General features: G+C 40.4%; 2 protein-coding genes across 14 annotated transcripts in view; one reads left to right on the forward strand and one right to left on the reverse strand.

Moving 5' to 3' along the window:
• The window catches only part of LOC123881315 (aquaporin AQPAe.a), a 101,937-nt gene extending 94,770 nt beyond the window's left edge, over positions 1 to 7,167 (forward strand). For all 3 annotated transcript variants that reach the window (XM_045930031.1, XM_045930029.1, XM_045930030.1), the window contains 4 exons: positions 3,159 to 3,230; positions 3,465 to 3,602; positions 4,500 to 4,580; positions 7,049 to 7,167. In XM_045930031.1, coding sequence (XP_045785987.1) covers positions 3,159 to 3,230; positions 3,465 to 3,602; positions 4,500 to 4,580; positions 7,049 to 7,153 — 396 coding nt within the window. In that variant the 3' untranslated portion in view covers positions 7,154 to 7,167. The remainder of the gene's footprint in view (positions 1 to 3,158; positions 3,231 to 3,464; positions 3,603 to 4,499; positions 4,581 to 7,048) is intronic.
• Positions 7,168 to 12,246: 5,079 nt separating this feature from the next.
• LOC123881293 (protein purity of essence) overlaps positions 12,247 to 25,613 on the reverse strand; it is a 78,279-nt gene continuing 64,912 nt past the window's right edge. For all 11 annotated transcript variants that reach the window (XM_045929991.1, XM_045929984.1, XM_045929990.1 and 8 more), the window contains 14 exons: positions 20,318 to 20,506; positions 19,513 to 19,681; positions 18,879 to 19,114; positions 18,478 to 18,598; positions 17,632 to 17,906; positions 16,989 to 17,123; positions 16,455 to 16,613; positions 15,741 to 15,923; positions 15,180 to 15,328; positions 14,668 to 14,797; positions 14,255 to 14,430; positions 13,584 to 13,724; positions 13,015 to 13,204; positions 12,247 to 12,744 (listed from right to left, as the gene is read on the reverse strand). In XM_045929991.1, the coding sequence (XP_045785947.1) occupies positions 12,508 to 12,744; positions 13,015 to 13,204; positions 13,584 to 13,724; positions 14,255 to 14,430; positions 14,668 to 14,797; positions 15,180 to 15,328; positions 15,741 to 15,923; positions 16,455 to 16,613; positions 16,989 to 17,123; positions 17,632 to 17,906; positions 18,478 to 18,598; positions 18,879 to 19,114; positions 19,513 to 19,681; positions 20,318 to 20,506 (2,490 nt within the window). In that variant the 3' untranslated portion in view covers positions 12,247 to 12,507. The remainder of the gene's footprint in view (positions 12,745 to 13,014; positions 13,205 to 13,583; positions 13,725 to 14,254; positions 14,431 to 14,667; positions 14,798 to 15,179; positions 15,329 to 15,740; positions 15,924 to 16,454; positions 16,614 to 16,988; positions 17,124 to 17,631; positions 17,907 to 18,477; positions 18,599 to 18,878; positions 19,115 to 19,512; positions 19,682 to 20,317; positions 20,507 to 25,613) is intronic.

A 25,613-nucleotide genomic window follows, 5' to 3' on the forward strand; every position in this document is an offset into this window, starting at 1 on the left:
TTGTGATGTGATCCACAACGGAATGTTCATGCGCAGCGATGACATGTGTTTTGAATATAAAATGATGGACTGAAAGCAATTAATTAACTTTGAAATGAGATGATAATATTTTTGATCATTAAGTCACCAGCTCAAAGTTCGTTCTGTTGAATTTTATAATTACTTTTGCAACGATCATTAAAAGTTCAAGCACGCCATTCAATGTGAGTATGAGCATTAACGACAATGAACGGTGGTTAATTAAATATTTAAACTTAATTACTAATTATATATTAATGTGATTTCGAGTTGATATTATTATTACCTTTTTTAACTATCATTTATTTATTTTATTACCTTCATTATTACCTATAGTAAATTCGTATAAAATTATCTTAGTCAACCTCAACCTAATCTAGACCTAAGATATTTCAGAAAGTTTGGATTCTGGCGTAATTGGGAATTGAATTTTGGTCCTGTTTGACTTTGTGTCAAGTTGCTCTTCGCGACTTATTCTATAAAATTGAGAAAATAAATTGCGCTTGTGTCGCTCGCGCTTACATAGTACCTAAATAATTTAAAAGGTTCTCAAAAAGTCCTCGACTGCGGTTTGCTCTGCATTTTTCAAGGCCGCACAAAGCGCATAAAATCCAACATTTACTTAAATTTAAAAAAAAAAATTATGTACCTACCTACCCAGTGACACTCGCGCCATCAACGCGAATCTAATAATGTATAATTTATCAATATCGGTTGAGTCGTGAGTATACGAGCGGACAACCAAACACGTAACCTTTTTTTTGGGCTTCGACGCAGTCGGGTAAAAAGAACGGGAGACCTCAATTATAAATGCCGCCCGGACCTTTTTTATTTTTATTCAGATACAAGTAAGCTCTTGATTTCAATCTCACCTGGAGGTAAGTGATGATGCAGGCTAAGATAGCGGGCTAACCTGAAAGGGGTATGGAAGTTTCAATACACCCAAATACTCCTTTGGTTTCTTTCTACTCGGCATTGTATTCCGGAACGCTATATCGCTATAGGGTGGTAACTATCTACGGCCTCCGACGGGCTTGGTCAGTCACTGGTTTATTTAAAAGATTTCAGCAGATGAAGTTTAAAATACAAGATAGATTAGGTACCTACTACCTACTAGTAATTTGCGTGGCGACCTCACATCTCGATGTTCCAGATGCGACATTTTACTCGCAAAGAGCATCGATTTAACACATCACGATTTGTATGACTAATGTTTATAGTTAATTAAGCCTGTAAATGTGCTCACAATTACTGCATTAGTCCTTACCACAGATTTCTATATACGGTTATTTATTTTGAGGTCCTTGCTAATGATATTAAATTACAGCTGATTTATAAATAAATTATAATCCATATTAATATCTGTCTGCTTGTCTGCTACGTCTTCACGGCCAATCCGTTTAACCAAATTTAACAGAGGTAGCTTGCATCCTAGGGACCGACATAGGCTACTTTTGCCTCGGAAAATCAAAGAGGTCCAACGGAATCAATAAAACCCTAAGTTCATATTATTGAGGAAAGCGCGCATCATGCATTTGCTACAGATACACCTACGAGTAAGTAGCTTGTATCCTGCAGATCAAAAAGAGCCACCTCACGGAGTTTTTAAAACCCAAAGAGACAAGTCGCAGCATCACCTAAACAGCTGATCTTAGATCAGCTAAGATCAATTAAAATAAAACTGGTTTACCCCTGCCAAGTTAGTCTAATTGCACATTAGCCCGCATGATCACTTACGATCAGATGAGATCGCAGTCAGGGCCCAGGGACTTTCTTGTCAACGGATAAAAAACAAGCTAGGTAGATGTACCTATATCATACAATTAATGTGCCTAATGATCATGTATCATACAATTAATTTTCTAACGGTTAAAAATCAAAGCTATAAACTATTTCCCCCTAAGCTAATAAGGTACAATAAGGCGTAAGGTATGCCCTCAAGATGTTCTGAATGCGACATCCACGTAAAGTGCACCGTCTTAGCACATCACGATGCATATGAGTAATGTTTATTCGCGCGGAATGTGTCAGAAGATGTCTTATTAATTGCCTGATTACTTACCTATTTTGATCTAAATAATGTTGACATATTTTCTGCTCGTGTAAGCGATTTCAAGAAGTTGGTTAGATATGGTCTCTATATCGTCTTTACTATCCAAGAGCTACATCTACACAACACTAATATTATAAAGAGGTAAAATTTGTAAGTTTGGATGTAAGGAGATTATCTCTGAAATGTGGCTATAGGCTAAAAATTACGCAAAGCTAGTCTTAGACATTTTATCAGCTATTTATAATGCGTTCAAAATAAGAATGGGAAAGTCAATTACCTCGTTTTATCAACTGTTGAAAGTTATGGTTCTTTGCGCAGGTAGACTTAGGCAGGTAGGTTGGTACTGGATATAATGATTTTTTATTTCTATTGGAATTATTTTTAAAAATCCAGCTAAGATACATTGTTATAAAAACTCGTTAACTGCCATTTATGGAAAGGTGTTAACTGCAAAAAATAGTTTTTGAGCTACAAGTGGGAATTTTCAAAATCTAATGTTTCTAAAAAGAATGCTACGCAGGACCAAGGTTTTTACTTAGTTGTTGGTTTAGCCCTATGAAGTATTAGAACCATCAGTTTTTCTAAATTTCTAACTTGGTATCTTTAGCTCTTAAAATATTTTTGCATTTTAGCGGTAGTATTTTAAAACTGAACGTTCAAAAAGATAAGCGATTGTTTTTCGACATATCTGCAGACAAGAGGCGTTTATGTATTCGGCCGTTAGTCAACAAAATAATAAGGTTCCCCTAAATGTTATTCGTACTGCTAGAGTGGGTTAAACCAAATTACCTTATATGGCTTAAACGATTTCGCCATTACAGTCTCTTATCATGACCTAAACCTGTCCAACCAATGCTAGAATAATATATAAAATTCCAAACTCCACATAGTATTATAGTGGTGTAGTAGGTATGCAAGTGACCATGCGTGTTGTGTAAAATTCCACGAGTAAAATATAAAATAACAGACTATTTTAGTTACTTACTGTCTTAACTTCTTCAAAGCTTTACTTACACATACATTTTTTACATATTTATTATATTTTACAGTTTACTTAAATTTTACTAACTTGTCTATTTTGTTACAGTTAGCAGTACCTGAAAATAGAGTGCTCTCATTTGGCATGACCCTTCCAGGAACTGGAGTGACTGATGGACAGGTATGGTCAACATAATTTCGATCTATAATATTGAAACAGGGTAATTTATCGCTATGTTAAAAGGGTCGTCTAGTTGTTATATAAAAAGCGATAACGTTTTTCTCCTCGTAATGTAGTCAAATTTTCATAATTTTTAGAAATGTTGTGAAGAAAATGAAGAACTATGCTGGCACGTTTTAATTTTTAAGTAATATTGTTTATGTTAAAAGTAACAAGCGTCTCATTCCGTTGTAGGCGGTGCTAGTGGAGGCGCTGATCACGTTCGTGCTGGTGCTGGTGGTGCAGGGCGTGTGCGACGCGCGCCGCAACGACCTCAAGGGCTCCGCGCCGCTCGCCATCGGCCTCAGCATCACCGCCTGCCACGCTGCTTGCGTGAGTCATTCTTTTATTTTACCTAGGCTTAGCTTTACTCATCACAGAGTTGATGACATATGGTGCTGAAACGTGGACACTAACCGTTGGCCTTGTCCACAAGTTCAAAGTCGCTCAGCGTACAATGGAGCGGGCTATGTTGGGAATCTCTCTGAGAGACAAAATTCGTAACGAGCAAATCCGTAGAAGAAGCAGAGTAACCGACATTGCACAGCGAATTAGCCAGCTGAAGTGCCAGTGTGCAGGCCACGTCTGCCGCAGAACTGATGGCAGCTGGGGCAGACGTGTTCTGGAGTGTAGACCGCGTATCAGCAAGCGCAGTGTGGGACGACCTCCAACCCGCTGGATTGCCGACCTTAAGAAGATAGCGGGAAGTGGGTGGATGAGGAAGAAGGAGGATCGTGTGTGGTGGCGCGCTCTTGAGAAGGCCTATGTTCAGCAGTGGACGCAAATAGGCTAATTGATTAGCTTTACTATTTACCCTTTCTTTAGCTGGCAAAAATATGGAAGCGTACCTTAAATAAGCCATGAAAACCAAACATCCCTAGGATCTACATTACCTATCAGTTCAGCTGGTTGGCACGTAAAAATTAAAAGTCTTATCTTCGCATAGTAGGTTCCTATGAATATGAATTCGGATTTTTAAATTATTGTGTTTGTTTGCAAATTGCAAGGAATTGAGTTGTCAATTGGATTTCGTCAGAATTGGCTTAGAATTTTTAATGAATTGCTCACTTCCTGTTATTTTGTCATCGTAATAGGCATCTCACCCTCTTTATTGTAGTTGTTGTTCCATATAGGAATAGTATTCGACAGATTGAGATGGTTGCCATCTCAACCTGTCGCCCACTAAAGGTACTATATACGAGTAAAATTTAATATACTTTTGTTTAACAGATACCTTTCACCGGTTCAAGCATGAACCCCGCACGATCATTCGGCCCCGCTCTCGTCATGGGCGTCTGGACTTCTCACTGGGTATGTATTTTAGACATGGTACAAAATAAACCTGAGTTTTATCTCTTCACAATAGACATCGTCCAGCTAGGTGATTCGCTAACTCAGTGTCTAATAGCCATAGACATGCTATCTGATAGCCGCCGAGGTTGTGGTTGGTTCTACATTGCTGCCTCACGGGCCGACATTAATTTTTTTTTTAAGTAGGAAACCTTATTGAAGGTCAATCCATTGGGATTAAAAAATGAGATCGGTGACTATCATTCAGTGTTAGACACTGAGTTAGTGAATCACCAGTCAGGTCTGCTTCACTAGGTAGTTTAAATCAAAACAGAGATACGTAGCCAGCATTAAAAAAACGTAATTTATTTTAACTAACACAGGTCAACTCTTACATAGATTAATTTATATCAATACGTTACACATGCAATAAAAATATGTTGTATCATCAATACGTAACTTGCGAGTGATCTAGGAAACTATATTCACAGTCATATGAGAAACGACTGGGAAGCAATAAACGTAGGTATGCGTCCAGTTAACCTAATCTTTAACCCGTTACCGACCATCACTTTCACCACATCACGTGTCAGTGAGCAGATTATGTTGTAGAAAATCGTGATGTTGACCGTTACAATGTAACTATACTTTTGTCTAAATACTCTTCAGGTTGAAGACTTGTAGCTTCAGATACTTTGAAGAGCGTTTTATGCAAAATCTCTGGTATCTGGTTACTAGCTTCGTCCGCGTGGACTACAGAAATTTCAAATCCCTATTTAACCCTCTTAGGGGCTGAATTTTCAAAAAACATTTCTTAGCGGATGCCTACATGATAATAGTTATCTGCACGCCACACAATTCAATAGTTGGAGCTGTGCGTTGGTAGATCAGTCAGACAGTCAGTTAGTCACCTTTTTCTTTTACTATTTAGATTATTTACCGTCACCTGACCGTTTAATCGCAAATAGACCTATTTTATTTCTACTTACGAAAAAGAAAGTAGTAGGTAGGTACTCCAAGTCTAGGTCTAGAGGCACCCCATGCGTTAAGGGTGTGAAGTTTATTTAAATGGGCTAAGCCATCGCCAGTAGACTCGCTTCATCGTCCTTGACTTTAATTCATCCAAGATTTCGCTACGGATATCGAGCTCAAATAAGACGTAAGATGTCCAGTTATCTTAATCTAACCCGTTACTGAATATCACTTTCACTGCATCACGTGCTAGTGAGAAGATTATATGTTGTAGACTTGTAGAGAATCGTGTTAAAGTCGCGTAGGTATTATTTTGATGTGCAGACACATGATTTTATGCTTACGTAAGGTTAGTTTTGCCATCCTCCAGTATCATTAGATAGTACCTATTTGTCTTTTGATAAGGGGATTTAAATTACTGCATTGTTGGTCTAGTGTTTAGAATGTTTGACTGCGGATAACGAGGTTCTAGGTTCGATTTCTGGGACGAGCAAGCAATAGTTAGGTATTGGATTTTTCAGTACTAGCCCGAAGTTAGGAAGTTGGCGGTGTGTCATCCTCTAGCGTCGGAAAGCTCGTAAGCCGTCGGTTTTGCGATAGAGAAATAGCGGCATAATAATATTATCTGCCTTTTGACAATTTAAAAAAATATCAAACAAGGAGTACCTAGGTATGTACCTATGACAAAATTAAATCTACCTATCTATGTACTCGTGTGTTCGTTAATTTCTCGTACTATTTCTGATGTAATAGACCTGTATCTACCGCGAGCATGTACTTATCCATGCAATTCGTGCTAGACCGTGACAGTGAGAATTGGTGCGAGGCCAGTTTTCCACAAAATAAATATTATACAATTTGTTAAATAACAATGTGTGTTAGTTCATCCCATTACGTTCAGTTTGTTCGCAAATAACTAATTTAGAAGGTCAAATACGTTAGCGTTGACTAATTTAGACAAGTGTGTTGCGATTTTTTGCAGACCGTATTGTCTGTAGGTACCTACCTACCAATCTATGTCGGTCGCGCGTATTCGAACAGTGAAGTAAATCATAGTAAGTGAAGTAGAGGGAAAAGTAGGTAGATGCATCGCAGGACACAAGGATCGACTGATCAACCAATCGCGTGCATCCGCGCGGTAGGTAGATATCCTTTCATGCTTCGATCGGTTCGCCTAAGAGATCTGAAAAACAGGCGCATCACCGATAACTGCACTGGCAGCATTGGCAGTCGTCAGCATTGTCATGTGTCACGATGTGGTGTTTCATAGTGTCTCTGATCGAATAGTGCTTGCTCAATCGAAATTTGATACCGACACGACATCAGCTTCAGAAGAATTCAGACCTATGACATTGCCAAATTTCATTGGACAAACAGACGGACAGACAGCCAGACAGATAGAAAGGACGCAGAGTGACATTATAATAAGGCTTCGTTTTTACCCTTTGGGTACGGAACCCTAAAAACATACCTGTACCTACCTATAAAATACGTTTCATTCAAAATTTTCTTTCCAGGTATACTGGGTAGGACCGATAGCCGGCGGCGTGGTGGCAGGGCTGGTGTACAGGTTCATCCTGCGCATCGGCAAGGCCGGCGACAGCGGCTCCTACGATCTTTAAGCATTTGACTCTCACGCATAAACACACCATGTGTTTATTTATGCTGTTTCTCGTGATAGATGTTCTACATATACCCTGTGTATTTATATTATTAGTACCTAACTCAGTTTAAAGTCGTTAGTAAGAATAAATGCTTTGGATTAAGGCATTCACATAAAGATGTGAGTTGTGACGTGAGAGTAAGCGTAGTGTCCATTTTAAATGAAGACTGTCGTGTCGTCCGGCTCTGGCAAACAGATGCTTGAGATGAACTCACAAGTCACGATACAGTAATGTGTTTGCCGCTTAGCTCTTGTAAACAAGTGTAAATTAAAAATTTATAGCACCCCCGACAAGTGAAGGTTACAGTAACTAGAAAAGAGCTGATAACTTTCAAACGGCTGAACCGATTTTCTTGGATTATAGCTAAGAACACTCTCGATCAAGTCATCTAACAAACAAAAAAAACTAAATTAAAATCGGTTCATTAGTTTAGGAGTTACGATGTCGCTGGCAGATACACAGATACAAAGGTCAAACTTATAACACCCCTCTTTTTGGGTCGGGGGTTAAAAAAGGGGTACAGCGGCACCTGTTTTAAAAATATAAAGAATTATTCTGGATGATTTTCATACTAAAAAAACCTACCTATGACATTTCTTAACTATTCTATATCTACACGAGGGACAGCCTGATATAAGCTCATTGATACTAACTTTATGGGTTGTTTTATATAATCATAGTTTCATTTATAATAAGGTTTATTAATGGGCTTATGTTTTGTATACACACTAAGTATATTCTGCTTTGGGATTCCAAAGTCGACGTTTAAATTTCTGTACAAATGGAGGCTGATGGAAGCAAGTAAAAAAGTGCACAGTGATCCATTTCATATCTATCGTGTTTATGTATCTCTTAAGAGTGACAGGCGATAGTTAATATAATAATAATCGATGTTAGATTAATGTAAGTTTCGCGAGACGTTTAAAATGATCCTAATTTCCTACTGTTAAGGCAAGGCTACCTAATACAAGATTTGTAACAACGTATTCAAAGTGCGCCATTGTAGCCGCGTGCTGCTGAGTGATATTAATCATACAATTCTTTTAATTAAAAATGAAACACATGTACTCGCGCACTCAGAGTATCGTCCCGCAGTGCAGTTTGTTTCAATCTTTTATCTTGAAGTTCTCGAACCTACATCGCTGCCTGATTTTAATCTCAACCTGTTAACAAGTAATAAATATCTAAAGTGTTTATGCCTCATTAATTTACATCATACAAAGACTCCGATGATTGATTGTAAGATAAGTTATATTATTTAGTTAAGTAAGATAGGGTTTACAAAAGTATTAAGTCTATTTATGCAGCTATCGTGAATAAAATAAGTATGAGCTAAGTTATAAAGGAAAGAAATATTTCTGTTGGATTCGAATGGCTGGTTCGGCGTGAGCTGGTATTTGTTTGTATGTAAAACATATCTCTCACGATTATTGTTTATGGCGAAATAAAATAATACAACTGCTGATTGTTTTATATTATTGTTTATCCTTTACCTAACTGCATAGATGAATAAGCAAGGTGGTTTTCACTACGGAATAAAACCCAAACCTAAAGAAAAAGATAAGGACTCGAGTGTGCTCCAAAGAAACTTAGTTACGCTTTCATTTAAATAGTGAATACTTACTCAAACTTAATGAAATGCAGGTTTACAGTTTAAAATTCACGTTGGTTCTGGGAACTAATACCTCTGTCTGTGATTTGCCAAATTGCCGTTTAAAGGTTTAGTTTTAAAATTACAAGCTAAAGTTTCAAAGCTTACTTACAATTTTTTTTTAAACCTTATCTTTGAAACTACTATAGACACATCACATATTGTGTTAATTTACAAAACGTATCTACGAAATTTCATTGAGTTTGATTGGTTCGTATTCAAACGAGGACTAAATTATTTTTGTATGGAGAGCGCTGGGACTTGGGGAGCTAAGTATCCGTAGTAGCCGCCTCCTCATCTCCTTAATATTATTCTTTAGATCTTCATCTTTAATCAAAACTAATTTGATGGTAAAGCAATCTGCAAGTTGTTTTGTCGACTTCCCTGGCTCAATGGTAAGCGTTGTACCTAATAAGTGGTAGGTCCCGGGTTCGATTCCCAATAGGGGCAATTTGGGAATTTATATTTTCTAAGTAGTCTTAGGCCTGGACTGGGAGTCTTCGGCCGTGGCTAGTTACCAGATTTAGCATTCCGGTGGGATGCCGTGTAGACACCGATCAGGCTTTTAATGAAATTGCCATACCTCTTCCAAGTTATCATCACTTACCATCAGGTGAGATCGCAATCAATAGCAAATTTATATCAGTAAGTAAACCTATAAAAAGTGTCTACTCTGATTACCTATTTAATTCATCAAATGATGCCGGTTTTAGCAACGTCAACAGTCAACACTGCATACATTTATGACGATGGCTTACCTAATCATTATGTTAGCAGACAAAACGGTTATAATAGCTCAACCCACGCCAGGCTTTTGCGAAGTCTGTAATTGTGATTGCGAATGTCTCATTTACAAGTGTAATGTTACATTACGTTCGTTCAAAGAATTGTCTCAATTTAATATCAAACCAGATTACATACAATTGGCATTGTATTTCGCAAAGTATTTCTACCTACTGTATCATCTAAAGGTTATATTATTAATAATTTTCTATCATCATGCATTTAAACTAACACAGCTAGCTGTGCTGTGGGCCATAAGGCAGAGAAATGATCCGGTTTCAACTTCCATCCGAGCCAGTTTGCTGAGACCTGAGACGCTTTCTCTAGCTGAGTAGGTAGGACCTAACTCTTCATACGTTCTGGTAATACCTACCTACATCCTGTCGAAGATGATTATGGCTAGGTAGGTACATGTCTCTGTTACTTATAATTAATATTCTTCCAGATTAGGCATAATATGTAAGATGGTGAAGGAAAACATGTGAGGAAACCTGCATGCCTGAGTTCTGCATAGGTAGATAGGTAATGTTCTGAAAGGTGTGCCGTACTTGACCAGGTTAATGGCGACGGTCAAAACCTTTTTCATTCTGAGAGGATACCCATTATCAGTAGTGGGCCGGCGATGGGTTAGGTAATCAGGATGATGATAATATTAGACTGCATCATCGTATACTTACTTATACATAATTATTTGACTTCGCGTCGTCGTAGTCGAGTCATAAAGAATCATCATCTCGCAAATTAAATACCTATTAGGTACCTACCTATGTATCTGTATGTGTATGATATTGCACGCAAAAGTAATATCCAATCGGAAATCTTAACAGTGCATTTCGCAATGCACAATTCCTATATGCCTCGTGTTTAGATTGCACTAGTTATTTGGTTTTGCGCTCACTAATATATAGGTAGGTACGAGGTACTTTTCGTCGTAGACTTGTTAGAATTACTAATACCCTTGGATAGGGTTTTCGCATAAACTGAGGGATGGGTGTTTACGATTTTTGTATTAAGTTACTATGAAACATAAACTACTAACATAAAACTAGACCTGACATAAACCTAAACCTAACATAAACCTAGACCCACTTCTTTTTTTTTTAAAGAATATTAGACATGCTAATCATGACTAATACTCGCCTTTCCCCTCCAAATAAGCGTTAAGCTTGTGTCAGGAGTGGGTACGACAATAGTGCAACGGGTGAGGTTTGAACCGCCGACCTTTCGGAATTCAGTCCGCTCCTCAACCGTTGAGCTATCGAGGCTCAAAGTTCGACAGCTATCTGACAATATCTCATAACGACGCGTCACAATCTGCGCTGATGGCTTGCGCAAGTCGTGACTCCCGCGCTCTATCACACGCGACATATCGCCTGCGCAACTCCGATCCTATTAAAAATGCGTCGCTCATGTCAAGGGCGTTTGATCCAGTATTGTTTAAATTGTAAGTGATTGATAGTACGCCTTTACACGTGATGAGACAAGCAGATCAGTCATATAGAGCAAGATCCTAGGACCGCCAAACGTTACTTAATTTCTGAGTAATACAGTGTGGGATAGAGTATCCGCTATCTGGTAGCTAGTGCCAAATAAAACTCATTATTCAGACACAGTTCACGACAGTTAGTAAACTTGTAACAAAGGTCGAGGCTTCACCTACACTGGTAGGCGTCAAATGTTACCAACATTTGACGTAAGGTAACTTTGATTTCACGACCACGTCAGCAGAGTGAACTAGAGTGAGGGAACTCTCGGTTTGATCCTGAATCGACGATATGTCAAATATTAGGCTATGGTAACGTAAAATCAAAGAAAAATACGGCTAGTAGGGCTACTTGCGTCAAACGTACTAACATTTACTATACAACACTAGCTGACGCCCGCGACTTCGTCCGCGTGGATGTAGTTTTTTATAAATCCCGTGGGAACTCTTTGGTTTTCCGGGATAAAAAGTAGCCTATGTGCTAATCCAGGATATTATCTATCTATCCATTCCGAATTTCAGCCAAATCCGTCCAGTAGTTTTTGCGTGAAGGAGTAACAAACATACACACACACACACACATACAAACTTTCGCCTTTATAATATTAGTGTGATATTCTATTGTAATACTAACTACTCCATAACCCACGCATTTTGTCCCAGAAAATAAGTAATGTCTGACGGTCGGGGGATCTACGAAAATCGCATGGCGACAGGGTGTGCTAGCATTGGCTCACAACCGAAGCCGTCAGAGCCATTATGAAGACCAGAGAAAATTTAGAAGTTGTTAACATCAAACTTGCACCGCCCCGATTCGAACCCAAAATTTACGGCTTATAATACCAATCAACGATCACTACTGCGATCGGGAGGTTAAATAATGTTTCTGATTTTGAAATCGATATACACTCATTTGCAAAAAAAAAATGGTCGGTTTAAATTTTTTTTCGTCCCTGTAGAAAATACAATACCAAAAGAGATATTATACAAACTACTCAGAATAATCTGAAGATGCCAACGAAACAGGTTATTTTACTAGGTGCCCGTTTTTTTTTTGCAAAAGAGTGTATTGTGTACAGCAATTCTGATTGATTTGGGCAATAAATAAATATAACATTTAAATAAAACAATAGATAGAAGGAAATAGCATTTATTGAAGCAACACAAAGCGGGATACAATTTAAGCGCCACAAGATATTTTAACATTTCAATAGGATTATACGGATTAACTAGAGAAATCAATACACGTTAAGTGAGAATACGGTACACTACACATGTGGGTTTACACTATTAGGAGTTCTATGGGTTTCACAAATAATTTTTCATAACTGGCGCCATAAGTCAACAGGCCATGCACCCGTTGTAGCTGAGGCAATAGGGCGCGAATGGCCTTTCTCAAGGTAGCTCTTCGAAAATGCTCTGAAGGAAGGCGTCCGGCTCGCGGATCTCGTCGAAGCCTGCGGCGTCGCAGAATTCGGCGAACGAAGTGCACGGGAGCAGTTCTTCGAACAGAGTGACGACGATACGCTCGGCGGCTTTCGCATTCGCTTCGTCGTTGTAGCGAATGTACCCGGCCAGCTTGATCGGCCATTGCTCTACGGTTATTTGTGCCGTCTGCGTTGCGACTACGTTCTGTTGAAAGAGACATTTTTTACATTATAGTTTTTTTTGTTGAAAACTTAAAAAATAAAACTAAAAGTCCAATAATAATGGAACACCGATATCGAAATATTTGGAATAAACAAAATCTGGTCACGTCAGGTTTCCAAACAGATGCTTCAATAAGTCCAGGCGGAAAGACGAAATAACCCCTGCCCTTTACCAATCAACCTCTGTCCATTACGTATACGAAATTATTCGCCCATCACAAATAACTACCCCCTAACAAATACAGGAACTAACCTTGAACATGACGGAGTACAGCTGGTCTATAAGGGCCACAAACACCGCATAGGGCTTGTAGTCGGACCAGGGGCGCGGCGCGCGGTGCTCGTCGGGCAGCGCGCGGATGGCGGGCCCCGCGGGCGCCACTGCGCGTACGTGCGCGATTATGAGCATACGTTCCAACGCGTCCTTGCGAACAGTACGCCATCTGTGAATCACAAAAACTTAAATTAGCAATTTAATTCCTCTGCACAGCCTTTTAATTTTTATATCTTTAAGTTTAAAGTGACGTAATAATTAAATATAACCTTCATTATGTTACAAATCCAACAAGTGACAATCCAAAAGTGTACAATGTTATCCATTTTAAATAAATGATTGACTTTACATTACTATAATGAAACAAAACCCAACCAGTCACAACAAACGCTGGATGAAGGACGAATGAGTGAAACAAGTGTGCACTCGCGTCAAGTATCAAAGTTACATCACAATATTATAGGCCGTTTGGTTCCTGAGCTTCGATATATTACTGTAGGACACACACGTCATAAGTTATGATACGATATAACATAAAGAACACTGACTTGGCCGGCGGATAGAGCAGCAGCATCAGCGTGAGGAAGTACAGCGGTCCCTCGGCGTCGTGCGCAGACTCCAGCACCCGCGGCGGCGCCCACGCAAGGCTGGCTTCTAGCGCGGTCACTTCACGGGCCGCCACGCGCGTCCTGCGTACAATTATAACATGGATGTACAGGTTCGCGACAAATAGCAATTAGGGTATGAGGCGGGGGGACGCCCCGCACACCCGCACGGCACCCGCGCTCGCCCACATCGGGTTAGCGCGGGGACTGTGCGGGTGTGCGGGGCATCCCTCCCCGATTTCCATCTCGATGTTGCGTACTTTTGGAAAAGCACTTTTTCAACTATGCATAATATTTTTTTACAAAATGCATTCTGTGTTTTTTATTGATTCCTAGTTATGTTAGTTACTTTACGGAATGTCGACTACATAGGGTTGTTGAAAAACTTCATCAGGAATCGCGCTTCGTTGGTAAATAAGTTAAAAGTAAAAAAAAGGGGGGCTTATTAATGTGCTGCCTACCCTGTCATATGTCATTAGGGAGTTTTGTCTACGTTAGCCTTATGTCATAATAGTAAATCGCAAAGTCAGACGCTCGCGAAGGAGGTCCTGAATGAAATGAGTCGTTAAGTGAAGCTGAATGAAGGGGCCCAGTGCACTGCTGTTACAACTTACGTGTTGATAACGTATAAGGCCATGTGCGCGAGCGCGGGGACCAGCTGCATGTTGGAGAGCGGGCCGCCGCCGCCGGTGTCGTCGTGGAAGGTGCGCTCGCGCGCGAACCGCAGCAGCAGCAGCTTCAGGTCGTGCACCGTGCACGAGTGGCCGATGTCGCGGTGCCCGGTGCACTCCTGAATAAATGAAACCTTATGTCAATTCATTTAAAGTGGATTTCCTGCCACACCGCAGTCAATGCTTTAAGCGTTGTGATCAGTGCAAACTTCTTCTTTTCTACAAATTGTGTGGAAGATTAAACCAATTCTAGCTGACAATCGACTTTGACTTAACTCTAATTTGAATTGGATATGGACGACATTACTATGGACGAAAAACACTGCTTTAATGGGATAGGCATGGTGGTTTCCTACCTGCAAATAAGTAGTATGGCGTGCGAGGCATGATGCGAACGCGGATTCCGGTACGTGCGGGCCCCACAACGGTAGCAGCCCATTGCACCGCGTCGATGCGTTTTGGAGAGCTGCACTCTCCCATTCGTCTCTGCAAATCAATTTTCAATAGGTAAAAATGCAGAAGAAAACAGAAAAGTTAAGGTCTGTTAAGGTGGATGCAACGGGCCTGCCCGCGAAATTCAAATTTAATTTGGTTTTTCACAATTTGTAAACTAATACCACAACGTAAGCTTATGGCATTTTAATTGCACCAATGGCAGTATCATCCTCACAGGTTTATATAAAAATCTTTACTTCCAAGGGCCCAGTTTAAGAAATTAGCTCTAGTGTCGACTAATTTGTGAGACTTAGTCGATACTAGAGCTAATTTCTTAATAAACTCTTCCCCGCGCTCCCACGCTGTCACGTCTGTAATCACGTGAAAGTATCTTGACCAAAAGCCCATATAGAAGTGAATGATGAAGACTCACCTCGCCCTGGCGAGCCTGACGGCGGCCATGTGGCACTCGACGTGCACGATGTTGTAGTGCGACACGGTGGTGTAGCCGAGCGTCTTGCGCGCGCGCACCTCGAACTCCTCCACCGGGCAGCGCTTCGTGAATGTGTAGATGCCGAGAACCTAACGTTACACACAATAACTTAATTTGACTTGCCTAACAAAAATTTAGCACATAAATTTACAATATAGCCTTCGATAACTTATTATTAGCAAATAATTATTATTAAAGTAAGACCACAGATAAAGAGAGACAGTAGTCCGATGCCTTTGATGGTTTCGTGGTGAATGCCACGACATCAAAGCTGTGCTATATGTCAACGATGCTATGTTGAAGGGTGGTCGACCCCGACACCATAGGCTACAAAGGGCAGTTCGGATCGCTCCTTCGTCCCGCACTTTCCGCACGATTGCTCTATCATACCATATCCTTACTCTGTGGTAAGACCGTGGTTTGTGAAAGTCAAACATCCATCAATTAAGAGAAGCAACGCTAGGTCAAGGAGGAAAAAGAATATTAGCAATGAAAGTTTACCTTCGTAGGCTGGTATTTGTACCCCTCGCGGCAGATGCAGCACACGGCGCCGGCCTCCTCCGCCAGGTCGGCGACCTGCTGCGTGAGCGAGCACTGCGCCGTCACCTGCCCGCGCTCGTTGCTGCGCATGCCCAGCGCGCCCAGTTGCCGCTCGCGCACCGCCATGGCTAAGCGTTTCTTTTCCTATGAACGAAGACAAAACTTGCAATGCCCGCTTCTAGTCTAAGTAAACTTAGCTGAGTTGCCTTAACAGCCTTAATAGTTTTTTTTTTTGAGTTTAAGTGATAATATTGTGAAACGTTGTTAATGATAATGAAAAGACATCCCGACTGAGTTTGTTGTGGGTTTATTCTCAGACCTAGTAGCTTTAGTTTTAAATTTACGCAATAAATTATCACCATTAGGTACGTTATTATCTTACAAATTCCACAATTGTCAATAAAAAAGTAAATGGTACCCAATTTCGTAGTCGATGCATAACCACAGTTCACGTCAGTTAGGGAACTTGTAACAAAACGTTGAGGCTTCGACGTCACTGGCCTGTGTCAAATGTTCCTACATTTGACGATAGATAGTCTATGAATAGCCTGTTTTTCTTTGATTTCACCTCATAGCCTAATATTTGACATTAAGTATATTCAAAATCAAACCGAGACTTTAGCTCACTCTGGGATAACGTGGTATGGTTCCGCCATAAGCAATAGCAGCACTGACCTGTCTGGTGAAGTCCCGCACTTGCTGCACTTTGGCGGCGCACTGCGGCTGAGACCTCAACGCTTCCAGCAAGTTCTCCGCCAGCGATCCGACGTGCTCGCCCGACGATACTTGCTCCAAACGATGCACGATCGGAATCACCTTCTCACAGACTAGCATCTGCAAAAAATCTCCGCTTTTAAGAATATTTCATTGACCGCCCCGTCGATCTGAAGGCTATTTAGCAGCGGATCAAGTTCATGATGTTTTTTTAACTAAAACGGCATGCGCTTGACTGAAATAACAGCAAAGTAGGTGATGGTAAAGCGCGCTTGCTTAGGTGTTTATTTACTCTTCTTTATGTCAAGCAATCCAGAATTGAGGACTTTGTAGTGTTGTCTTGGATAGTTGTCTTTAAACAATTATCTCTAAGTAGCTATATAGCTAGTTAGAGATTCGACAAGACAATAGCAAACCTTTAGCTATGGGAACATACATTTTATACTATTATTATAGAAGTTATAATGAATAAACGAATGACGATTGGATGAATACCTGAGTAGGCTCGTGGTCGGCAGCCAAACCAGTGAGGAAGCGAAGAATGTACTTGAGAGCAGGGCGGCTGATGAACTCCTTGAGCTCGTCCGAATCTGTACACACTAACGTCGGTTTGACGCACGGTGCGTGTTTCTGTCAAAGACAAAGAATTTCATAACTATGGACAATTAGGCAGAAATGTCGGCTTAAACTTGGTTTCCTACACATAATATGTTACAGTATTATCAATTTTACCAGTCGCATCGGGAAAATTCGTTTATGCAGAAAAGCGCAACCTAACAACGCTGACTAAAACCAAATGTTCACCAATGAAATACATACCTTATTGCTTGAATTTAAGATTTCAAATACAAGAACAGCACATACTTGTGCTCATAATTCAAACGCTGACTAAAACCAAATGTACACCAATGAAATACAGGCCTGCTTGACGTTAAGATTTTGAACATAAGAACAACAGAGACTCGTGCTATCGCACTCATAATTCACCCATACAAAACATGGCACGTAGGCAATAACCAATACCGGGCGGACTTATTCAAAAATAAGATTTCTGCGCAGGTACATCGGCGTAACATATAAAAGTAAGGTAGTACTGTACAAACAAAGGGTATTCAAGGTTCACTGTAAAAAAACTTACCACAATATATTCCAATGCGTCCCGAACCACTCCAAGTGAGATCAAATAGTCTTTCAGCGTGCCTCCAATAGAGTTCCTCTCGATGTTAGCACAAAGCACGCAGAACAGTTCCATACGGAACTCCTCCTCGGTCCACTGTTCCGAGTCCAGGCGGTCGAAGTCCAGCACCGGCTTGAAGTGGTCTACCAGCATCGCCATCTTGAGATCATTGCCGTATACTAAAGCGGCTAATACGCGGGTGAGATGTCCGAGGGCAACCGAGTTGTTTCGGATACCTGTTGAATGAGGACGTTTGTGTCGTTCAATGTAAAAGTGGTATAACTCCTGTATCACATTTTGTAAGTTATATAATTCATCTCCACTAACTCTCTTGCAACTCTAATAATGCATAACAAAATAATAGTAGAATAAACTGAATAAATAAGAGTCTTTCTAACCCAACCATAACCCAAACAACAAAAAGCGTGAGACAAGTTTTTTTGATTTTTTAATAATTGAGTTAAAGTTCTATGAGAACTAAACCCACGTCTAATGTCGCGGATAAAATTTATTGGCCCTCAACGGGGATAAACTTCTACTCTCTCCTGATGCCGTGCTTTGATAGGTCTACTATAATTTGTTTTGATCAATAGCTCGAACTTTGGACTCGATTTTAATATTGCTGGGAATTCAGTGGACCAAAAATTTAAAAGCGTAATTATACTGATTTATTCGTCACATCCTCAACTTGTGACCCGAACTCAGACTGAAAAACTCGTTATTACATAACTAATAATCATTACCATATTCGAGACTCCTATAACTTAAAAAAAAAATAGTATCATAAAAATGTAACAGGGTACATACCTGGGCATTCAGTACAATTGAGAAGCGCTTGCACATGTTCCGGTCCACCAAAGGTCAGTGAGAATTGAAGGAACGATTCCAGGCTTTCGCTCGAAGCTACAGAGAGGATCCTTTCCATTATCTGCAAAAACAATTTTGAAATTTTACTGCTTTTTAAATGACTTCCAAAAAAGGAAAATGTTCTCAGTTTGTTGCGTTTTCTTAGATGATTTTTGAATTTTAATCAAAATTGCGAATAATAAAAACGACTTCAAACTTTATCGACAGTATTATTATATTTTGTAAAAACTATATTCAACATAAAACACTTCTCTGGCCGTATTTTGACATCAGAACATAGATAATGAAATTGCAACAGACAATGCGCCGAATATTATGCAGTAACAGTTTGGATAACTCACCTCAAGCAATTGGTAAACGAGCGGTGCACGCTGCATTTCCTTCTCGTCTGCGGCGGCCAAGCTCAACGCGTGTAAGAGCACGGGCAGAGCACGCGCAGACGGTTGAGTCAGCACGCGTACGCAGCGACGAACGCGTGCGCAGAGCGATAGTAACCGTAACAACGTGCCCGCTAGCGCACGCGCGCATCCCACTCTGCCAATCGCTGCTAGGCGTTGCAACATTACTTCCAGGCCACCTGTACAAAATAATTTAACAGCTTAAAGTCGTATTTTTTTTAAAGAGCCTTCGTTTTATTCGATAAACCTCCCATGAGAGAATTATTTCAATAATATTATAATTAAAATAGTAGAATAATATTGTCTCCAGAAGATGTCACCTAAATACGAACGATGTAAACAACAACAACTGAAAACTAACTGTAATTTAGTGGTCTGTAGAACTACAAAAGTCAAATAACTCCTTCCCGTTACTTCATCCGCGAATGTTTTTTGAGATTCAGTTAGAACTTCTCCAAAATCCTTTCTGTAGTGTGTTTCTAGACCAAGCAGTTTGAGCTGTACCGTGTACGTTTATACCGTATACGCAATTTGTCAGTCAGTCAGTTTCTTTTTTATAGATATAATGCACACTTACCGCAATCAGCAAGCACATTAGCCATACGATAGACTTGCTCGTCGTCGACAGCCTCCGCATTGGTCTGGCTGAGCGTCTCCACGAACTCTTCGGTAGCGTCTCCCAACAGACCGCGCATGCGATACACCACACGCATTGCGTCCACGCCCTCTCCGGATGTGCACCAAACCTGAACAGTTTTAAAGTAATCCATGAGCTAAAGCCGAAGAGCACAATTATTATGTGACAATTCAGTCAGCTACTGGTATTCTGATGGCAACTAAATATTAGTCGCGGATATAGACGCGGATCATATGAAAGGTCTTTACCTGTACAATCTAAAACAGATTTTCATTTATTTTTACGGATAATAGTTTTTGATTTATCGTGCAAAATGTCGAAAAAAATACCCGAGTACGGGACCCTCAGTGTGCGAGTCCGACTCGCACTTGGCCGGTTTTTTTACTGAATCGACTATTACGAGATTATCATTACCCATATTATAAATGCGAAAGTGTGTTTGTTTGTTAGTTTATTGTTTTGTCATTCAATCACATTGTGATATTACAATTTTTATCGAGTATTTTAGTATCGATAAGGCCAGCTCATTCAGGCTCCGCCCATACGCCATTTTGATGATCCCGGAGGCTTCAAATCAAATTTGACGTTACAGATCCCCTTCATAATACGTCCATGGCCTAAACATGGTCACTCATGTTGTCTATTACCTAAGAGTCTAATATCTGATTAAATAAAAATCGTATTTACCAGTGAATAGTTTGGGTCTCATTTACTACATAATATTCACACACTATAAGAACAATACCTTCTTATAAACATCCTTGACGGGCAGATCGAGGGACATGATCTTGTTGCACACGAGCAGTTCCATGCCGTTATCGTCCTCGAGCAAGGCGACCAGCTCGCAGTCCGTGCAGATCTTGTTCTTCACGTCACGCATCAACGGGCCCATGCCCGGTTCCAGTGACGAGTACGGGTTGCCCAACATACGACCCTGGGAATTTATTAATATCAGTTGAGTCTGCCTATATGAGAATTCTTAGAAACTAATATGGTGCCATTGATTTGAATTTAGTGTCATAGTGGTTGAGTAATATGAATCCTACCAAAAATACGCCTAAAAACCTAATTGAACATTTATTTTTGGCGTTATCAGGAAAACTACATAATATTTCCATTAACATTAAAATATCCAAACAACTTTAACAGAGTTCATTACAGGAGCAACTCTTTCATAAAATATCATAACAAGATTCCATGTCAAATATGGTAACTCTCCAAAACTTATTTTTCACTCTTTCTTGTTCTATCAATAAATTCTATAGAGGATGACTTATTTTTGCATTTTTTTCCTTCCTTACCATTCCTTTGGGTGTGCTTTCGCTAAATAATAGATAAGGACAACCCAAACTGTTCGCGATGATTCTCTATTAATTTAATTCGAGAAAATACAACTTAGTACAATAAGCGCATCGACACAAAGGACTGTCTGTTTACGCCGAAAAGAACAATAGGCCAGCGTCGAAAACACTCCAGAAACGTAAACATCTATTGTCTGCGGGTTTTTATGACCCACTCGAGGTGTCCAGAAAAGTCGTAGAAAGAGATAGGTTTATGCGAAAGCAAAGGACAGACGGAGCCTCGGATTACTATATAAACGGACGTTTTCGGCGACGGACCAGTGTGTATGTGTGTGTATACTCTTAACAGTGAAAAGTGCTGAGAACTGAACAGTGGGCTCTTAAGTGAAATTAAGTGTAGTGAATTAGTAAAGTATTAAGTGTAATTAGAAATATTGTTGTGTGTTGAATAAACGTGATTTACCTTAATAAGTGTTTCACTGTAGTTGTCGCACGTACCTTGACGTACCTACCTACCCGCCAGTTATAAGGTTACTTAGTGCTCAGTGCGTAACAATTGGTCCTTCGAGCCGGATCGGGTTATCGTAGTAGGTAAACCAGGTGAGGATGCCGACAACAAGATCAGAATCACGCTCAAGGATTACGACGGAAACCATGGCGAGAGATGTGACTGTAAGTATACCAGTCGAGTCTACAGACACGTCCACTACCAGTCAATCTACGCTAAGGACGCCTCCGCCCTGTGTGAACGTCAGAGCAGTGGGGTCCCCGGTGCAACAGGTCGGGGACGTAATCAGGGGGAATACAGACCCTGCCCCCACAGAGGGGGGCATTCCGGTATTCACTTCTGGTACTATCGACGTTTCACCGAATGTTGAGCCTTCTGGATCATTCAGGATGAAAGACAAAATTAAGGGATCACGTCAACAAGCGCTAGACATACGAAGGACTTCTTTGAACCCTTATAAGTCTACGTGTGCGGATAACGCGCACTCGTTGCCTAGGAAAAAGAGGTCGGAAATTGAAATAGAGTTAGCGCAGAGGGAATTTGAAACCGCCAAAGCTCTTGAAAAGCTGGCTCGAGCGAAATTATTGGCATTGCAGGAACAAGAGGAAACCGAAGATGAAATTTACGAACAAGAACAACATGTCGAAGAATGGGTAATCCAGGCTTCAGAAGAATTTGAAAATAAAAGTCAGCACCAGGCGTCAAGGCAAGATGAAATATCGACGGTACAATTACTTGTACAGGAAATCAAGAAGTTAAACGAAAAAGATAGAGATATCATAGAGTTGCCTTCATTCAGTGGCGCAAGTGCAGAGTGGCTAAATTTCAAGAAAGCTTATTTTGAATCAGCTGAGAACTTTTCCCACGCAATGAACCGAGCGCGCCTTCGCAAGGCTCTACGAGGAACTGCCAAAGAGGCAGTGGAAAGCTTGATGAATAGCGTTGATGATCCGATGATCGTAATGCGGCACCTTGAAGATAGATTTGGTAGACCTGGATCTTTAGCACTAGCAGAGTTAGAAAAAATGAAACGAATAAATCCAGTGAAAAATGATCCAAGAGATATTTGCAGATTCGCCAGCCAGGTAAAGGCCTCTATTTCTGTCATCAAAACCTTGAAGAAACCACAGTATCTTCACTCACCAGAAACTTCCAATTGCATAAGGGAAAAAATGTCAGTGAACATGTTCGATAGATACGTTGCCTTTTATAGCCGATACAGAGATACAGAAATAGCTGACTTAGAAATAATTGATTTATTCCTTACCGAAGAAATACAGAATTATGGAGTTTTCGCTCCACCTGAAATTGATGATACCATAACGTTGCAATACGTAAATTCAAGAAAGACAGGAAAGACAGTTCACGCTATGTTAGTGCCAGAAGAGAGAAAACAAGAATCACCGTCGACGAGTCGAGAAATAGCCATTCGTACAGTTAAGGATGCATGTACCTTATGTGATGAGTATCATGGCCTATTAGAATGCAAGAAATTCAGAGAAGCAAGTGTAGATGAACGATGGGAAATTGCGAAGAAAGCTAAGATATGTTTCAAGTGCCTTCGTTACAGACACCAGAGACTGGACTGCAAGGCCCAACCCTGTAGAAGATGCAGGAGATACCACCATGTAGCTCTTCATTCTGAAAGACTCGCACCAGCTGCGGTCCAGCAGAAGAACGAGTCGTGCAACAATGTCGACTACGAAGATGAAACATATCACGATGAAGATGATTATTATTGTGATGATGAACCAGAAGAGAAAATTGTATCCATCAATACCACAGTGACTAAAGGAAAGGTGTATCTGAAGATGGTGCCAGTGAACCTATATGGCCCAAAAGGAAAAGTCCGAGTGTTAGCATTGTTAGATGAAGGATCTACAATTACACTGGTAGATTCCTCGATTGCAGAGAAGATTGGAGTTGAAGGAAAGAGAGAACCATTGACAATAGAAACGGTTGGTGGAAAAGAATTGAAGAAGAATAACTCCTTGAAGGTCAAATTGAAAATAAAAGGCGTCAACAGTAGAGAAATAATGACAATGGAAGCCAGGACAATGGACGATTTGAAGTTGTCAGAACAAGAAGTTGATACAGACGTAATAAACAATTGTCCTCATTTAGTAAAAATCAGAAAAGAACTCGTTTACACCAGTGAAAAGCCTAAGCTTCTTATAGGACAGGACAATTGGGGATTGATTGTGACAAGGAAACTATTAAAAGAAAAGGCCACCAAACCAGTGGCATCACTTACAAGACTAGGATGGGTTCTGCATGGATTTGATACAAGTGCTAACGCCGTAGTTAACTTCGTTAACCACTGCCGAACTAAGGAAGATGAAATAGAAGAAATCGTCAGAGAACACTTTAAACTGGAGTCTTTGGGAATACAACCTAATTTGCCGAGTAATGACAGTGACCGAAGAGCCTTAGAAGTTTTAGAGAGTACCACGAAGAAACTACCAAATGATCAATACGAAACAGGACTCTTATGGAAAAAAGAAGATGAAACTCTACCGAACAATTATCATCAAGCTCTTCGACGACTTATGAATATTGAAAAGAAACTAGACCGAGATGCTGCATTAAAAGAATCTTATACAACGCAAATAGAGAAGTTGTTGGAAAAGGGTTACGCAGAAAAGGCCCCAGAAAATACCTGTAGCGGGAGAACCTTTTATCTTCCTCATTTTGCAGTTGTTCATCCAATCAAGACGAAGCCAAGAATAGTGTTCGATGCAGCGGCAAAATTTGAAGGTAAAAGCCTCAATGATGCGCTACTAGCAGGACCGGATTTACTTGAATCTCTGTTTGGAGTTTTGTTACGATTCAGAGAGGGTCCAGTAGCAGTGGTGGCCGATATTCAAGAAATGTTTCTAAGGATAAAGATAAGAGAAGCGGATAGAGACAGCCTTAGATTCTTATGGCGTGGAGAAGATAGAAAGAAGAAACCTGAAGAATATCGGATGACTTCGGTAATCTTTGGAGCTGCATCATCTCCAGCGACCGCCATATACGTCATGAATAAAAACGCTAAGGAATACGGAAAATCTTTCCCTGAAGCAGTGAAAGCAATTGAAAAGAACCATTATATGGACGATTACCTGCAAAGTTTCAGGACCACTGAAGAAGCAAAGCAAACGGCAGCAAAAGTGAAAGAAATTCATGAAAAGGCAAGTTTTCACTTGAAAGGCTGGGCTAGCAACGATGCGAGAGTAATTGAGGAATTCAGAGAAAAGATACAGAACGATTCTTTAGAACTCACGAAACAAGAAAAAACTCTTGGTTTAAGATGGTTGGTAAAAGAAGATGCATTGGCTTTTAATGTTGGTTTACGAAATACCTCGGAAGAACTCATGAATGGGACGAAAATTCCCACCAAACGAGAAGTAATGAGCGCTGTCATGTCAACATTTGACCCTTTGGGATTTGCGACACCTGTATTGATTCAGGGGAAGAAATTAATTCAAGATATTTGGAGAACGAAAATTGACTGGGATGAAAAAATTCACGAAGATCAAGTGAAGTCATGGTTGAAGTATTTGGAAGAAGTATCCACTCTAACAGAATTAAAAATCGCAAGATGTATCTCGCCGTATTCGCAAGAAGGAGAATTACATACCTTTACAGACGCAAGCGAAGAAGCTTATGCCGCAGCCGTGTATTGGCGGACTATAGGATCTAATGGGAAGATACACGTTACCCTAATTGCAGGGAAAGCAAGGGTCGCACCGACGAAACCCATTTCAATTCCAAGGCTAGAATTGCAGGCTGCTTTAATAGGGACAAGGTTAGCAGGGACAATAGAACGCGAAATGGATCTACGTGTGCTAAAGAAAGCATATTGGACCGACTCAAGTACAGTGTTGCAATGGATTAAATCTGATCCTCGAAAATTTAAAACCTTCGTAGCTCAGCGGCTGGCTGAAATCGAAGAATCGACAAACGTTGGAGAATGGAGGTGGGTGCCTACTAAAGAGAATCCAGCCGACGATGCGACGAGAGGGACGCCAAATGACTTTGACCAAGCAGCAAGATGGTTCCAAGGCCCTTCTTTCTTGCGCAAAAACGAGGATGAATGGCCTGTGAGAAGATTTGAAAAAGCGAATGAAAATCTGGAAAAGAAAGAAAGAAGGCGACAAGACAAAGGAAGAATAATACCGTCAACGCCGCCAAGCAGAAGGAAGAGAAATGATAACCAAACAGAAAAGCCCAGAGGAAAAAGAACGAAC

The sequence above is a fragment of the Maniola jurtina genome, chromosome 4 (genome assembly GCF_905333055.1).
Source record: "Maniola jurtina chromosome 4, ilManJurt1.1, whole genome shotgun sequence".
NCBI classification, from domain to species: Eukaryota; Metazoa; Arthropoda; class Insecta; order Lepidoptera; family Nymphalidae; genus Maniola; species Maniola jurtina.